This window comes from Prunus avium, chromosome 5, assembly GCF_965620075.1.
Source record: "Prunus avium chromosome 5, drPruAviu1.hap1.1, whole genome shotgun sequence".
NCBI classification, from domain to species: Eukaryota; Viridiplantae; Streptophyta; class Magnoliopsida; order Rosales; family Rosaceae; genus Prunus; species Prunus avium.
Genome location: NC_142288.1, coordinates 16,608,489 through 16,621,125, shown reverse-complemented (window position 1 = coordinate 16,621,125; position 12,637 = coordinate 16,608,489). Strand labels below are relative to the sequence as shown.

At 41.1% G+C, this 12,637-nt stretch overlaps 2 protein-coding genes and 1 non-coding gene across 3 annotated transcripts; 1 reads left to right on the top strand and 2 right to left on the bottom strand.

Annotated features, from left to right (window-relative positions):
• Positions 1-710: 710 nt before the first annotated feature.
• PLL1 (poltergeist like 1) lies at positions 711-7,611 on the top strand. The gene is made up of 4 exons (XM_021972652.2): positions 711-2,729; positions 4,092-4,205; positions 5,026-5,290; positions 6,913-7,611. Exons 1-4 carry the CDS (start codon positions 900-902, stop codon positions 7,035-7,037), a joined length of 2,334 nt encoding a protein of 777 aa, XP_021828344.1. The 5' UTR covers positions 711-899; the 3' UTR covers positions 7,038-7,611.
• A 525-nt stretch (positions 7,612-8,136) lies between these two features.
• On the bottom strand, positions 8,137-10,752 carry LOC110768799 (pentatricopeptide (PPR) repeat-containing protein). The gene has a single exon (XM_021972654.2). The coding sequence runs from the start codon at positions 10,413-10,415 to the stop codon at positions 8,250-8,252; it is 2,166 nt and encodes a 721-aa protein (XP_021828346.1). The 5' UTR covers positions 10,416-10,752; the 3' UTR covers positions 8,137-8,249.
• Positions 10,617-10,747, bottom strand: LOC148294407 (U6atac minor spliceosomal RNA). The gene has a single exon (XR_015836174.1). It is a non-coding gene; the product is annotated as a U6atac minor spliceosomal RNA (small nuclear RNA).
• Positions 10,753-12,637: the final 1,885 nt, after the last annotated feature.

The window sequence follows — 12,637 nt, the reverse complement described above, 5'->3', positions numbered from 1 at the left end:
TGTGTTCAATTCAATGAACAAGTAAAAATGCTTAATCATGCCTAATTAATATTATTAGTTCTAATCTAACTTGGCTTTGTGCTGCTTCCATTGAATGTAACACACATTATTTCTGAAACTGAAAATTTTAATGAGAAGCTAGCTAGCTACCATGTTCGAGACTCATGAGGGCATAATGGTAAATTTGCATGAAAAGAGAAGGAGGTGACCAACCCAGATTGGGCCTTGGGCTCGGGGTCCGGACAGAGTGTCTCGTTCATCCAAACAACGAAAAGGACAAAAGCACCCCTATAAGACAACCCTTTTTCATCCAATCCAACCTCGGTTTTCCACATTGACCTACAGTCACTGAACAGTCCTACCACCACCGCTTTTTGTCTTTCACTAAAGAGAAGGGAGGGACCGGTCAGGGACAAAATGGTCACACCACACCACACATTTTTGCATTTCAACCCGGGCCCCACATTTCTGCCACGTGGAATCTGACGTGGCGGTCTTTACAAGTACCCCGAACCAGCACCTTGCCATTTTGCGTTGCTAGGCGCCAGGTGTAACCGTCAACCCAGAGGAGCCAACAACTGCACCCAACAACAAAAAATAAACAACATTTAGAAAAAAAAATATTTTTAGAGAGACAAAGTCTTTCTCTCTCTATAAAAACGAGGTCAGTCAGTCTACTCAACTAAATATATAAAATTACTGCCACTCTCTCTCTCTCTCTGTTTACTTTCTCACTTTCTCTCTCTCTCTCTCTCTCTCTCTCTCTCTCACTGCTTCTCTCTTCTTTTTGTTTATTTTTCGTTTTTTAAATGGTGCTATTTGGGTTGTTGAGCTTTGCCGGAAAATCGTGTAGCAGACAATTTTCTCGGTAGCCAAACAGCGGAAGCGAGTCAAATGTGATGGGAAGTGGAGTCTCGAGCCTCTCCTCTTGCTTCAGGCCGGTTCACCGGACCAACCACCACCACCCAGACCACAACGACGTCGTCTTCGCGGCCTCTGAGCCGTTGGACGAAACCCTAGGCCACTCTTTCTGCTACGTCCGCTCCTCAGCTCGCTTCCTCTCACCTACTCAGTCGGATCGCTTCATTTCCCCTTCCAACTCGCTCCGGTTCTCTCCCTCTCACGAGCCGGGCGCGAGGACCCGACCCGGGCTGCACGAGACCGGGTTCAAAGCCATATCTGGGGCTTCCGTGAGTGCTAATAGCTCCACTCCCAGAACTGTCCTCCAGCTTGACAATATTTACGACGATGCCACTGACAGTGTTCTCGGTGGTTTCGGAGGTGGAGTCCGGGGGAGCATAGTCAATGGTTTCGAGAGTACGTCGTCCTTTAGCGCCTTGCCTCTTCAGCCCGTGCCACGTGGCGGCGAGCGCGACCCCTCGGGCCCAATGGAGCGGGCTGGGTTCTTCCTCTCCGGCCCAATAGAGCGCGGCGCCCTCTCCGGTCCGCTCGACCCGAACCCGAACGCGCATGGACCGGACGGCCAGGTTCACTTCTCGGCGCCGCTCGGTGGTCTTTACGTGAAAAAGAAGCGGAAGAAGGGCATTTCGGGGATTCGGAAGGCGTTGTACCGGAACTTCTCGGAGAAGAAGCAGCGGCCCTGGGTGGTTCCGGTGCTCAATTTCGTTGGACGGAAGGAGGGCCCACCGCCGCCCGGGGACGAGGCGGAGCCCAAGAGCGAGACCAATGTCCAGTGGGCTCTTGGAAAAGCGGGGGAGGATCGCGTACATGTGGTTGTATCGGAAGAACAAGGTTGGTTGTTTGTTGGGATTTACGATGGGTTTAACGGCCCTGATGCGCCGGAATTTTTGATGGGCAATCTCTACCGTGCATTTTACAATGAGCTTCAGGGATTGTTTTGGGAGGTTGATGAAGATGATCAAGCCCCAGGAGCCGAAGAAGCCAATAACACTAACCCACCAAATGTAGCTACAGAGAGTGAAGTTGTTGTAGATGTTAAAATTGATGGAAATGATTCGAATTCGAACCCCTTGGCTGAAGCTGATCGGACAAAGAGAGTGACCTTTCAATCGGAGGGTAGGAGGCGGCGGCTTTGGGAATTGCTAGCTGAGGCTGAGGCTGAAGACGGGCTTGACCTTTCGGGTTCTGAGAGGTTTGCGTTTTCTGTCGATGACGCACTTACAGTGAGCAATGAGGGTTCTGGTTCTGCAGTTAGTAGACGCTGGCTTTTGCTGTCAAAATTGAAACAGGGATTGTCCAAGCACAAAGAGGGTCAGGGTCATGGTAGGAAGTTGTTTCCATGGAGGTTTGGTTTGGAGGATAAAGAGGAGGTTGAGGTTGAGAATACAGTGGAGGAGAGGTCTGCTCCAACTGGTAAGAGGAGGAAGGAGGGTCCGGTGGATCACGAATTGGTATTGAGTGCATTGTCAAGGGCTTTACAAGTGACTGAGAATGCTTATTTGGAGATGACAGATAAGGTTCTTGATACGAATCCGGAACTTGCTTTGATGGGGTCGTGTTTGTTGGTTGTGCTAATGAGGGATGAGGATGTGTATGTGATGAATTTAGGGGATAGTCGGGCTATTGTTGCTCATTATGAGCCTGAAGAAGGTGGTTCAAGCATGGAATCAAGAAGGCACAAGGATAATGGGTTGAGCGCCGAGGATATAACTGAGTCGTCCTCGGCTGTGGCCAATGAGGCTCCTACTCAGGCAATGAAACTGACCGCACTGCAGCTGTCCACTGATCACAGCACGAGCATTGAAGAAGTAAGTTCTCTTGTCATTATTTATGCTGCCTTAGCTCTCATGGTACCGCATTCCTATTTGGTGAGATTGTTTTGCCTGATGAGTTGGTGTGTTTTAATGTTCTTTTAAACGAAGAATAGTCACTTGTATAAACAATGTTTTGAAAGGCATAAGTCCAGTTTGTTGTTTTCCATGGTCTCTTGGTTCCTTTAGTTTCTTCTGTTCCTTAACAATTTTGAAGCAGCATGTTTTGCAATTTTATCTCCTGCTTATGCATCTTGGTCTCAGATTCTAACTTCTTCTGTATGTCAAGTTGTTCAGAGAAAGTACACTGGTCGAAGCACACTTCTTGCCGATGTGCTTAATGCCAGATAGTCTTCTGACTGTTAGAGCTGGATAAATATTTATTTACTTCATACTTTTGCTCTGCGACTTCTTTGATTGCATTATGCCTTTCCAATTATGTGTTTAAGATTTTGTTGACTTGCTGGAGGTGAGGAAAGTATTGACATCAGATTTATTTGCTTTTCATGGCTTATACAGTGCATATTCCTGAATGCACTGACTGTGGTCACAGCAGTTTATGCTTCAGAGGTCTCCTTTTTTATTCTTAGAAAATGCCACATTGGTCTTATGCTCCATATGAATCCGACACATGCAGAAGTGAATGGTGAACTTTGTTTTTATTAATCATGTCTCTGTTTGTTCCTTTATCTTCTGATGTTTCTTAAAGTGTTAGGAAACATGTGGAAAATTTAAGGAATCCTAATTCATTGGCAATCTATAACCAGACTGTTTTAATAAACTGTTCCTCATCGTATTTTCCATTCCTTGAACCTAATCCTGTTCACTCAACCTCAGCAATCTGTTTTCCCTGGGGTTGGGGACAGCAGGCTGAAAGAACTGAAGAAGCTTCCTTTTCCCGTCCCATCTAGATGTCTTGTCATTTCTCCATATCGTCACGTATTCTCCCAACGGATAGGGACGATGTGGAAGCTTCCTTGTGGGTTTCGTTTCCTGTGTGCTTTCTTGAATGTGTAATGTCCCCTTATGGATCTATAGTTGATGTACGCTTGTTGATAATTATCGAGGGTTTTCTGTCACTTTCCTGATTACCTCAGCATTCCAGAAAGTTACTTTTAGTTCTCAATAACAATGCTCCTGGGCACTTATTTTTGTCATTTCATTGGTGGCGTTGTTTGGGTGTTCTGCTTTGTACTTGTCTTGTTGGTTTAATCTTTATTTTCCTCTTTCCTGTCTATAGTGTCCTCTGGTGACTATTATTAATTTCCTTGGTTAGCTTCCTGGCCACGTTGATGCAACTTAGCTCATATCACTATTTTTTATTTTTTATTTTTAACCATTTCTGTTTACCTTATGCAGGAAGTAATAAGAATCAAGAATGAACACCCAGATGACAAACATTGTATTGTCAATGATAGAGTGAAAGGTCGTCTTAAAGTTACCAGAGCATTTGGGGCAGGATTTCTGAAACAGGTCCTACAGATATACTTGTTAACTGCCCCAATAAATTTCATTTTTTTGCATGGTTTGGCGTCATTTCTTTTTGGCTGGTACATACATATAAGAATATTAAGTGTCTGGTAGAGGCCAAAAAATTGTCTTGATTATCTGTTTCCATTCAGTTTTTCCAACTTCCTAATTCACCAAGATTGGCTTATTCTTCATTTTGCTTAAGATATTTAAATTATATATCGTATGGAGAAAAGAAAAACTAATTGAGTCAATTTGAGTATAAGATAGTGGTAAATCATTCTGTTATAAACGAGGTGCACTGATTGAAGGAGCTTACTTCATAGACTTGAGAACCTGAACATTAGCTTTAATCTTGCAAGTGACCAATGTGCATATTTTCCTTGTCTGCAAATGAGGGGAGGGAGTGGAATGCTTATTTTTTCTTCATAACTTTCCATATCCATCCATGATCCTGTACACATATCTTGGAAAGTTGTGGCATGATATGACCTGTTCATTAATTGAGCGACCTTACATGATAACTCTTATTGATATATAGTTTCCACTGTCCCAGGTTGTGCACAGTCAGCTTCAATTGTGTACATATGTTGTCTATACCATATGCAAAATACTTTGCTCTATGGCTCAATCAATATGAAGATAAATTGCTTTTCTTTGGTATAATTAAACAAAAACAGCATCTGAAGGAAAAAGCTACTAAAATGGTTTATGATTTTTGACTGCTTCATGAAACTTTCCATGTACAACTACTTGTGGATGCAGAGTCCAGGTGAAAAATATTTTACAGTAGGTAATAATGTGATCTGCATTTTTGGTGCAGCCCAAGTGGAATGACACATTGTTGGAAATGTTTCGAAATGAGTACATTGGTACCACACCATACATATCATGTTTGCCTTCTCTCCGCCACCATAGACTCTGTCCTAGTGATCAGTTCTTAATCCTCTCGTCTGACGGTTTGTATCAGTATTTTAGCAATCAGGAAGTAGTTTCTCATGTTGAAAATTTTATGGAGAAGTTCCCAGATGGAGACCCTGCACAACACCTAATAGAGGAGCTTCTTTTTCGTGCTGCAAAGAAAGCTGGTATGTTTCACCAGTTATCCTGCCTATTATATTGTGTAAATTGTTTATGCATAATATTTGCTGTTTATTGTTTTGTTTTGTGATTTGAGTGGTCATGCAAGAATAATGCAAGACTTAGAAGGTGTTAGGATGCAGGCACTAGTCTTTAGTGTCGGAAATTCTTACCCTCAGGAAGAGATAACTGCACTGACCATAGTTTTGACCTTGCCCTATTATTGTGATGTTTTTCATATTTGCACCTATATCCTGTACTTGGATTCAATTGTAGTTAGTATGTCATATTTCATGATTATGGAAGGACAACACTATTTGTGCTCCCCAAAAGGCCACAATGGCAGTATTATAAGCACTTCTGTATAGAAGCGCAGGATGCAGAAAGGGAGCATTCTCCCTCTTCTTGACGAAACAATTTGGTTTTATTGGGCTAACAGGATGAAGGCATATGGTCTGTTTTTTTCCCCCTCTTTTTAACAGAAATTATTTGCATTTTCTTCAAAATTGAGCTCTAATTTGTAAAACTTGTCAAGGATAAGTTACAGTGTTATGTAGAGTTCTATTTGATTCAATTTGGGGTGGAGGTCGATCTTTGGGCTTCAGTGTCTGACAAATTTAGACATATTCCTTTCTTTTTCTTAGGGAATGCTGTTTCTTATGTCAACTGGTAAACCTTAATGGTATTTGGTTGTCAGATGTAATGCTGTTAGTTGTCTGGGTTTAATTGTGTAGGTTTTGAATATTTTTTATTTCAATCCAAAAAATGGGTTTTGATTGTATCTCCAATGCACTGCTTGCTCGCTGTTGCTGTCTCCTGTTCAGTTTTCATCAATAAAATTATTATATTTTATTTTTAGAGGGAAAACGAAGAGAAGGGAAGGTTTAAGTACTTGGAAGTGGTCGCTTATTTAAAATTTTCTATTCTTTAACTAATAAAATCTCTTTTGCTGAGATATACATGTATATGTGCATTCATGTGTCCCTTGGTGCATGAGTGCAATGAAGGTGCCTATGAGCATATACTAATAATTTATATTAGATTTCAGTAATAGTTAGAATTTTCCCTGTGCTTTTCCCTTGAGTGATTACACAGACTGCTGAAGCATTAGTTATTGGGGGATAAATGGAGTTCTACGAAGGGTTTGCCTTTTAGGTTTATTTACCTTAGGGTTTAGGCTTTTGGCCTCACTAAAACATAGACTGCCAAATACTTGTAATCGGAAATGATAGTAGATCTTTACTTTTTCATTGGCCTCATCCTAAATTGAAACTGGGGGGAATATTTCATTTGTTTTTAAAGCTTTGCGCTTGTGTAACTGAAGAAACTTTCATTTTTATATCTCTAAGTAGAGGGCTAAATAGAAGGAAGATGAAGTTACTTCTTGCACCAGGTTTGGTACTCTTTAGGTGAGAAGATCTTTGTTTTCATTAGATTCATGTAAAACGAAGAGATAAAGTTGGATTGTGGAATAGAAATTGGCAGTAACGACTACTGATCCACTACATTTAGTTCTTTTTTCTTTTTTTTTTTCTTTCTGATTTTGTCTCTGCTTTTGAGTTCGGCTACTGTCGCTGTATATAATTCTGCAGGGCATCTAGCTTTAAACTGGAACTGTTTTGGCTTGCAGGAATGGATTTCCATGAATTACTGGACATCCCACAAGGAGACCGCAGGAAGTACCATGACGATGTCACCGTTATGGTTATATCGCTTGAAGGAAGAATTTGGAAGTCATCAGGAAAGTACCTTTGACAACTTTATACACAGGCAGTATTCTCTATAAAAAGGGGACATTGCAATTTCAATTTTCAGCTAGAGATATTCTTCAAGCAGTATGGAAAGCTTTGCTGCTGACAGTTCCATGGGTCCGTTAGGTTTTTGTTCTCACAGCATAAGCATACAACTAATACGGATGGTAATGGCAAAATGCTGATGTTAGATATCATCCAATACTTAATAGATGCAAAAATATTGGGTTCAGGACAAAATGAGATTTTGCAGATGGGAGGTTGTTGGGGGAAATGCTCTTTAGGGGAAAGAAATCTTTTCTTTTTGTCCCATTTCTTTTAGAGTTCTTCATTTTTTGTTTAAAGAAAAAAAAAATAGAAAATTTGCATAGGTGGAGGCTCTTCGATTTCATCTGTGCCTTTCTCTTTCTTCTTTTCCAGAGCGGAAAATGTGTTTGTAAATTGGTGGGGGTACAGATTTACTTACTGAAAACTTTGAGCATTCCCTTGTCAATACTGAGCATCTGTAATTTTGAAGGTGGGTTTTCCACCATTGCGGATAACAAGAGTCAAAATTTTACCAACTTTCTTGTGTAGAATTTATGTTGCCTTTTAAAGTTTTGTTTCCCCATGAAGTCAATACATATGGTGGAAAAATAGTAAAAGGAAATTAGAAAAGTTGGTTGGTACTTGGTAGCAAGCACAGCGTAAAAGTGAAAGAATTCTTGACCCAAAAAAAGGTGAGCAGGAAATCTTGACCAAAAAGAAAAGGGGGAAACCTGCGATTAAAACAAATTTGGAAATCTGGTTTCTACTGTTGGATTGATTTAAGACAAAAGAAAATTTGTGTTGAGGCCAATAAATCAGACACAAGATTATTGAAAGATGCATACATGGGCTTAGGCAAGTTGGCTAAAACGGATGTACTTCGCACTCTGCACTCGATTAAATTAAAATAGAGTATCGCTTGTATAAAGTAAAAAAAAGAAAAGATTATTGTAAGACTTGTTTTATTACTACATGAAGCTGAAACCTTAACAGGTCAGTGGTGAAAGCTCTTTAAAGTTATATATGGATCTCATGCTAAAAAATTAGGGCTACAAAAAGTTTTTGTGAAATATACATCGACCCAAATAAGATAATACATTTCACATTTGAACGAGGGTGTAAAAAACTAGAAATTACAAAGTATAAACATACATATAAGCACTAATGAAGCTGTTAGTTGGTCCAACAGTTACGCTGTGATGGCTGTAGATGGAGCCTGTGACTGCACCCAAGATACTAAATCCTCCCTGGTCGCCACAAAACGACCAGCTTTCTCTTCACTCTTCCTAAATGGTGCAGCCAATTTCTCCACATGAGAAGCAAAGGAATGAGCCAGCCCTTGAGAGAACTTGTGTGTTCCGGTACCCGTTTGGGCTGAAAACAACTCCGGCAATGCCTCCTCACGCTGAACAATTTTGTAGAGTGTTCCCATCCACTCTTCAAGTGCAGTGTGAGCTGCACCAATGGACAGTGACCTAACATCCAAACACCACTCCCTTGAAGTCTTGTTGTGTAAACCCGGATACAACCCGTATAGGGTTCCCAGATAGAGCAACTCATGAGCTCTCTCATGGTTGTTTTTGTTTCGGCATATATCTATCAAGCAATTACAGAAGGGTCTCCGGGATTCAACCGATGTGCCACTGATAACATCCCTGAACTCATCTTTAATGGTCTCAAACCCAAGTTTCTTATCCTGCAGCACTTTGACAAGGGTAACCAACTTGGGATTAGCCTGCTGCAAACAAGAGAGGACCTTATCCTCATCCTCAGTTTTTTCACACAATGACACAACAGACAGTAAGCACCCACAAAGCCTATCATCTGGTTTAACCCCTCTTTCAACTGCAACACCAAAGACTCGAACCATATCACCGAATCTTCTAGCTTTCCCCAAGCACTGAATCAAACAAGTGCACCCCATGACATTCAGCTCAATCCCCAACTCAGACATTTCTTCAAACAACCCCATTGCCTCATCAACATTCCCTCCACTCCCAAAAATGTTCAACATTGCCGTGTAACTCCAACTGTCCGGCCTACAATGCTCCGACTGCTTCATATCCTTGAAAAGCTTCTTAGCTTCCTCCTCCAAACCAAGGTCAGCACACATATTCAACAATGTGTTATACAAAATGAAGTCCATAGGCCACTCGTTCGATCTCATTCGTTCCCATAATTCCAAAGCATCTCGAGCCCACCTAGCCTTGCCATAGATCTTAACAAGCGCTGTCAATGTTTTCTCATTTGGTTTCAGCCCGGATCCCACCATTTCTTCGAATAAGCTTCTTGCTAAACCAGGCTTTCCAGCCTTGCCCATTGCCTCTAACAAAGTATTGTACACAACCAAATTAGGCTGCACACCAAGAGCAGCCATTTCCTGCAAGACATACCTAATGCCATCATAGTCCCCAGCCTCACCAAACATCTTACCCAATACAGAAAATGCAATGGGGTCTGGTTTCCACCCACTAGCTCTCCCTCTCTCATATAAACTAAGAACCTCCTCAACCTTTCCCAATTTGGCATAAACATCTAAAATAGCAGAGTAAGTCACCTCATCAGGCATTAAACCAGTCTTGTACATCCTCTCAAACCACTCCACTGCCTTGTCAAAAAGCTTGGACCTCTTGGCACAAGTAATTATAGTGGAGTAAGTAATGTTATCAAGCTCAATCTCATTGCTTACCATCTCCTCAGCAAGCTCTTCAATGAGTTGAAACTGCCTCCCAAACCTCAAAGACTTCATTGTGACATTGTAGAATATGGTATCCATGGGAAACGAATTCTGGGCCTTCACCCAATTGAAGAACATATGGGTTTTCTGCCATGGCTTCAAGCTATTGAGTATCAAAAGCGCATTTTCTCTAGTGGGTGGGTGTGGGATTTCTTCAAGAGCAGCCAAGAAAGCACCTTGAGAGGCATCACAATCATTGAGCTTATGAGCAAACTGCCTGAGATCTCTCACCTGAGGATTGTAAGAGTAAAGTGACCGTTTCTGCCTCTGCAGAGAGAGAACAGAGCGTTTGGGCTTGGCGGGGTTCACCCAAATGGACTTCGGCTTGGAAAGCAATTGGGATTGGTCTTTGGGAGGGTTGGAGAGAGTGGTTGAGGTTAGAGGCTGGAGTTGCTCAGACAAAGATGGGGTTTTTTTGTTGTTGTTGTCGTTCTTCTTCTTCTTGTTCTTGCTGTTGGGTTCTGCTAAATCTGGTGGAGATTTTGGAGGAGACTTGGTGGACATGCAAGAAAGGTTGAATCTTTTGGTTGGAATTTGTCTAAACGGTGAAGTGAAGAAGATGGGTCTCTTTGTTTCTGAGGAATTCACAGTGAAATGGACAGCAGAAGTAGCAGCCATAAGATTGATTGAGAGAATAAGAGTGTGTTATTTTTTGGAAGAACAGGAAACCTAAACTTATTATAATGGAGCTACTGCTAAGGAAGATGTTCTTCTGGATATTTTGTCACCTTATCTAAATGCAAGCAAAATTTGAACGAACCCTAAAATGAATTAACATGAAATTATTCGGAAATTTAAAAAAGCAAAGAAAAAAGTAAAAAAAAAAAATGGTTATAAGATCCACCACAAGGGTGGGTAGCCTTAACCGGATGTGTGGTAACAGGTAAGCCCGAAAGCTGTTCCCGTCCCTGTCAGGGGAGATGCCAACCATCTCTCCTTTCTACGAACACGATCTTGGCATTGAAATTTTTGTATATAAAGCAGTGCAAATTTATACACTATGTCGATGTGGGATTCTGGTGCTTCTTTGATTTGGGTTTTCCGTGCATTTATTTGGGCTCTTCTAGGCTTAGTGACTAGATTGACCTGGGTGGAAACCAACTAAACGAGATTTGTATATGAGAAGTAAACATTTGGGTTTTCTTTTGGAAGTGATTTGCATCTAATATTGTGATTGAGGGGACTATTGTTTTTTTTTTTCCTTTTTTTTTTGTTTTTGGCACAAATTGAGGCAACTTTTTGTCATAAACAAATGATTCCCAGAAAGAACCATTTCTCCATAAATATAAAAAAAATGTAATTCTCAATAGACTCAGTTTGATTTCACATAAAACTAATACGTGCTATCATCAAATTAAAGTTTGACAAGATTGGGCATTCACATTGATAAAGAAATTTCGTAGGAAAAAAAAAAGGTATAAGTTCATGTAATCAAGAAGGCATTTTCTCATGAATTGGTGTTTCTAGGTTGAATAAAACAATTAACAAACCCAATATAAACTTTGATTTGTAAAAAACAAAAGGATGTAAATAAGATCAGGAAATAGATTTCAACTTCCATTTCAAGTTCTTTTTATATAAAAAATTTAATTTAATTTAATTTATAATTTGACAAACTAGACAAGTGAAAAATGATAAATTTCTATATTGTCTTTGTATGGGCTTTTTTTCTTCCGGCAGCTACAAATGGGCTGGGCTGCCGTAAAGAGCAGATGGATGAAATTATCCCCTGTGCCTGAGTTCAAAGATCAAGCCCCAAGAATGTTTCGAAAGGACAGTGAAGTCTTAGGAAACACCCCGGTTACCTTCACCAACAAAAACACCGTATGCTTACAGATAGATTTTTAACTTGACATGAGAAGTTTGTGGCATGGAAGCAAATCTGTTGTGAGTTTAGCACAAAAGAGAGAAAATTGTGAGTTCTTAGGGAAAAGGGGGTGTCAAGGTAAGGAAAGAGAGGATTGTAAGAGAGTTTGGCTGAAAAAAGGAGGAGAGGGTGAGAAAGAGAAAGCAATGGGTGGCTTAAGTGGTTTCCGACAGCTCGACAAAGGTTCTGTCAAGTATTAGAACAATCTACCGAGAGAGAAAAATAGGGGGAGAAGGGTGAACAGGGCACGAAATTGCTGGGCTTTGGTGAGAGAGGAAGCTTGTTCTTCGGTTGTGGTTGTCCCTTGTTGGGTAGAAGGTGCCTCATTTATAGCCGCTGGAAGCTCCTATTTTCCAAGAAACCCTAATGGTTTCTGTCCAATTAGGCAAAGCTTTTCCTTTCCTTTCTCCTCTCTCCCTTTGACTCATCTTATTTTGGTGAAATCTTCTCTGCCCAATCGCACAAAAACAAAGATTTTTGGGAGCTCAATGCTTTTCTCGCGGCTGCCTCAGTGGTGAACTCCTATTCCCAGCCATCTCCTTTCTTTCTTTCTTTCCTTCTTTCCTTCTTCCATGGCCAGATCTGATGGGGGAAAGAAATGGGTATGCACGCTAGTTTGAAGGGTGACTCCTCTCCTAGCAATCTGCGAAACAATACCCCTTGGTCCTTTGCATGTTTTTGCTTGAAATTTGTTCCCCCTCTCATGTGCTGGAGCCCCCCAGCAGCTCCGCGTACGTGTACCTCCTGGCTCCTTTCGTGGCTTTTGTTCTCCAGCAAAGTGCTGGGGCTTTTGGAGCTCCTTATTCTAATTGTATGGGCCTTCTAGGACAACAAGTTAGTTTACCAAGTAAATGGACTAACCTCATCAAGTATTGGGCTATTTTTGGTTGATGTGATGGGCTATATTGGTTGAGGTAATAAGCTATTTTCTCTTTTATGCTCACCCACACGTTTGGGCCTAAGAAATGGGTTG

Coding starts and splice junctions, on each gene's coding strand:
- PLL1 (XM_021972652.2), top strand. CDS start 900: ATGGGAAGTGGAGTCTCGAGCCTCTCCTCTTGCTTCAGGCCGGTTCAC. Junction 2,730..4,091: donor ACAGCACGAGCATTGAAGAA/GTAAGTTCTCTT, acceptor TACCTTATGCAG/GAAGTAATAAGAATCAAGAA. Junction 5,291..6,912: donor TCGTGCTGCAAAGAAAGCTG/GTATGTTTCACC, acceptor TTTGGCTTGCAG/GAATGGATTTCCATGAATTA.
- LOC110768799 (XM_021972654.2), bottom strand. CDS start 10,415: ATGGCTGCTACTTCTGCTGTCCATTTCACTGTGAATTCCTCAGAAACA.